Consider the following 3816-nt stretch of genomic DNA (forward strand, 5'->3'; position numbering starts at 1 on the left):
AAAGGACTTGTGAATGCAACTTGGTACATGGAAAAATTCAACATGGCTCATGCAATCAGCTAGGGATTTTCATAATCTATTCCAATAAACATACTTTAAAATATTGTTCCTGCTCACAGACATATCTCAACTATGTACTTAAACATATCAATTTTGTGCACAGTATATTTATTTAAAGCACGTCAGCTAGGGTTTTATACCCGGGGGAACTTGATGCATTTTCTTAGTATAACTCAATCATCCCAAGTTCCATTCTCATCTTCTCATGCCTTTCTCTATTTAAGGGCTTTGTTAAAATATCTGCAATTTGATTGTCAGTTTGGCAGAAATCTAATTTAATCAAGCCCTTTTCAACATTATCCTTAAGGAAATGTTGCCTTATATGGATATGCTTGACTCTTGAATGATGAATTGGATCTTTAGATATGCAAATTGCACTAGTATTATCACAATAAATGGTAATTCAATTAAATTTGATTCCTAAGTCACGGAACTGTTGTTTAATCCATAAAACTTGAGAGCAGCTACATACTCTACCTTAGCTGTAAACAGGGCAACAATATTTTGTCAAGGAACTGGACCATACCTGAGGTGCTTTTCCTGTTGACTAAGTCACCAGCATAGTCAGCATCAGTAAATCCTCTAAGCACAAAGTCATCACTTCTAGGATGGAACAGACACATGTCATCTATTCCTTTGAGGTATCTCAAAATTCTTTTAACAACAGTTAGATGTGATTCTTTAGGATTTGATTGAAATCTAGCACATAGTCCAATACTAAACAAAATGTCATGTCTATTAGCTGTTAAATACAACAATAAACCAATCATACCTCTGTAAGTGGTTTGATCCACACTTGTTCCTTGTGGATCCTCCTCAAGTCTTGTTGTTATTCCCATGGGTGTGTGATTTGTTTTGGCATTCTCCATGTTGTATTTCTTCAGAAGTTCCTTGACATACTTCTGCTAGGGCTGTACACTGGTCCAAAACCGGACCGGACCTGTTTGGACCGGGACCTGAATCGGTGATTTTTGAGGACCGGAGACCGGACTTGATTCAACAGGTCCGATTTCGGGTCAGACCTGAAAAATCAGTTCCGGTCCGGGTTTGGACTTGAACAAACCTGTTGTGTACATATATATATATATATATATATATATATATATATATATATATATATATATATTTTGATTACCGAGAGTAACTTAAAACTAAAAAATATAATCCATACGCAGAACTTACATTTCAATTATGTACAAATGAAGACTAGTGCCTCTAGTGGTATACTGATATTCAACCACAAAAGCCCACTAATATTTCACTTATGCACTCGTAATTTCATCATATTCCAAGAACTGAGAATACAAAAAGCAAAACATGATCCACAGGCGAAACACAATCCACACAACTACACAAGTGATCTGAATGTGCAGACAAGTCGAGAGTTCACGACTTTGAAAGGGAGATCAGAATATTGAATACACAAATTAACAAAAAAACAGATCTAATATACAAATTGAACAAAAACATATCTACAATAAAAATTGAATAATACAAAAAAAGAAAAATTAAAATCCACAAAAAATTAAAATTCTGGAAATTGACGAATGAACGAATAAAAAATCAAAATCTGGAAATTAACGAATGAATAAACAAAAAATAAAAATCTGAAATTAAAAAATAAAAGCCACCCATCACAGTGGTTTTCTTGGGTCCGAGATGAAGGAGAAGGAGGAGAAGGAGAAGGAGTGGTTGTTGCGGTGGTTTTCTTGCCGGAAGATTTCGACGCTAAATGGTGGTAACGACTGTTGCGGTAATGGCTTCTGCGGTTGACGCCAAATTGCCGAAAGTTGTTGTAATGACTGTTGCTGTGGTTTTCTTGCGGTGGTTGTCGGTGTTGGGCGAGGAGAGGAGATTAAATCTAGGGTTTGAGAAGAGAGAGGAGAAGAGAGAATTTGAGATACAACCCTACAACTCTGAAACTCTGATATTAGATTTGGGGTTTTGCTAAGTTGATATTTTATATATATATATATATATATATATATATATATATATATAAAATATCAACTTATATATATATATATATATATATATATATAAAATATCAACTTATATATATATATATATATATATATATATATATATATATATATATATATATATATATAAAATATAATTTCAGGGTTTCAGGTCCGGACGGGGGTTTTCCGGTTTTTATCCGGACCGGAAAACCGAAATCGCTTATTTTCAAGGACCGGGACCGGACTTGAATCAACAGGTCCGGTCCGGTTCAGGTCGAGTTTCAGGTTCGGTCCAGTTTTTGTACACCCCTAACTCCTGCTGATGAATCATAATTCCTTCCGATGTTTGCTTTATTTTTTATGCAAGAAAAAAATTTAATTTATCCATCATAGTCATTTCAAATTCACCGCCCATTAGTTCAGTAAAGTACTTGCACAAAACACTGTTAGTTGCTCCAAATATAATATCATCAACATAAATCTGAACAACTAAAAGATCAGTTCCTTGAGATTTTAAGATAAGAGTTTTGTCAACTTTTCCTCTTTTGAAATCGTTTTTTAGAAGGAACTTTGAGAGCCGTTCATACCAGGCTCTTGGAGCTGCTTAAGCCCATAGAGAGCTTTATCAAGCTTAAAAACATGATTTAGAAATTTTGGATTTTCGAAACCAAGAGGCTATTAAACAAAAACATCCTCCATTAAGTAACCATTTAGAAAAGCACATTTCACATCCATTTGATATAATTTGAAACCCATAAAAGAAGCAAAAGCTATTAAAATTCTAATAGCTTCTAGTCTAGCTACTGGAGCAAAGGTTTCTTCGAAATCAATACCTTCCTTTTAATTATAGCCTTTTACGACCAGTCTAGCCTTGTTCCTTATGATTGTTTTATGCTCATCTAACTTGTTCCTGAACACCCATTTGAGCTTAATGACTTTCTTGTCCTTTGGTTTGGGCTCCAGATGCCATACTTAATTTGTTTCTCTCGAACTCATTCAGCTCTTCTTGCATGTCAACAATCCAATCAGCATCTCCCAAGGCTTCTTGATGATTTCGAGGCTTTAAAATTGATAGAAATGCATGGAAGGCACATAAGCTCCTCAACTGAGACCGAGTCTGAGTTTCTCTTCCTAAGTCACCAATGATTTTGTTTAGAGGGTGTACGTGACTTTTGATGCTTCCATGGTTTATATTTGTATCATTCTCTTAAGTCTCCTCTCCACCTTCTGGATCAGGTTGAGGCACTTCTTCAGGAGGTGGGATGGTTGATGGCTCTTTTCAATGTACTTCTTCATCTGGATCACTGTTTTGAATTAATCCAATTTCAAAATCATCTTTTTCCTGTTCTTGTACACTCACAACTTGGTTAATTTCCACTACAAGTCGATTTCTGACGGATAGGTTCCGACGATCATGTAATTCTGTCGGAAAAACCGAAATTTCCGACTGATTTATATTCCGTCGGAATATATGCATTTTCCAACGGATTTTCCCGTCGAAAATTACTATTTCCGACAGATTTTTATTCCGACGGAATTTTCGTTGGAATATAATTTTTTTAACAAAAAACAAAAAAAAAACCCTTTAAAAGAACGAAACCCTAATACGGCCCCCCAACCGTTTTTCTTTCCGCCTCTTTCTTTCCCCTTTTCTCTTTCTCTCTCCTTCCCCTTCTCCTTCTCTCTCCTCTTCTCTTTGCTCTTTTTTCCTCTTCACTATCTCGCCTTTTCCTTCTCTCCTCTTCTTTCCCCTCTTTCTAACCACCGCAACAATAACCACCACCACCGCCTC

General features: G+C 35.7%; 1 protein-coding gene across 1 annotated transcript; it reads right to left on the bottom strand.

Moving 5' to 3' along the window:
• Window positions 1-480: 480 nt before the first annotated feature.
• On the bottom strand, window positions 481-929 carry LOC110713090 (uncharacterized mitochondrial protein AtMg00240-like). Its single transcript, XM_021891551.1, has 2 exons — window positions 587-929; window positions 481-542 (listed from the first exon to the last, which is right to left on the bottom strand). The coding sequence occupies exons 1-2, from the start codon at window positions 927-929 to the stop codon at window positions 481-483; spliced, it is 405 nt and encodes a 134-aa protein (XP_021747243.1).
• Between the last annotated feature and the right edge of the window lie 2887 nt (window positions 930-3816).

The sequence above is a fragment of the Chenopodium quinoa genome, unplaced genomic scaffold, assembly GCF_001683475.1.
Source record: "Chenopodium quinoa cultivar QQ74 unplaced genomic scaffold, ASM168347v1, whole genome shotgun sequence".
NCBI lineage: Eukaryota > Viridiplantae > Streptophyta > Magnoliopsida > Caryophyllales > Amaranthaceae > Chenopodium > Chenopodium quinoa.

Coding starts and splice junctions, on each gene's coding strand:
- LOC110713090 (XM_021891551.1), bottom strand. CDS start 929: ATGGAGAATGCCAAAACAAATCACACACCCATGGGAATAACAACAAGA. Junction 543..586: donor CAACAGGAAAAGCACCTCAG/GTATGGTCCAGT, acceptor CCCTGTTTACAG/CTAAGGTAGAGTATGTAGCT.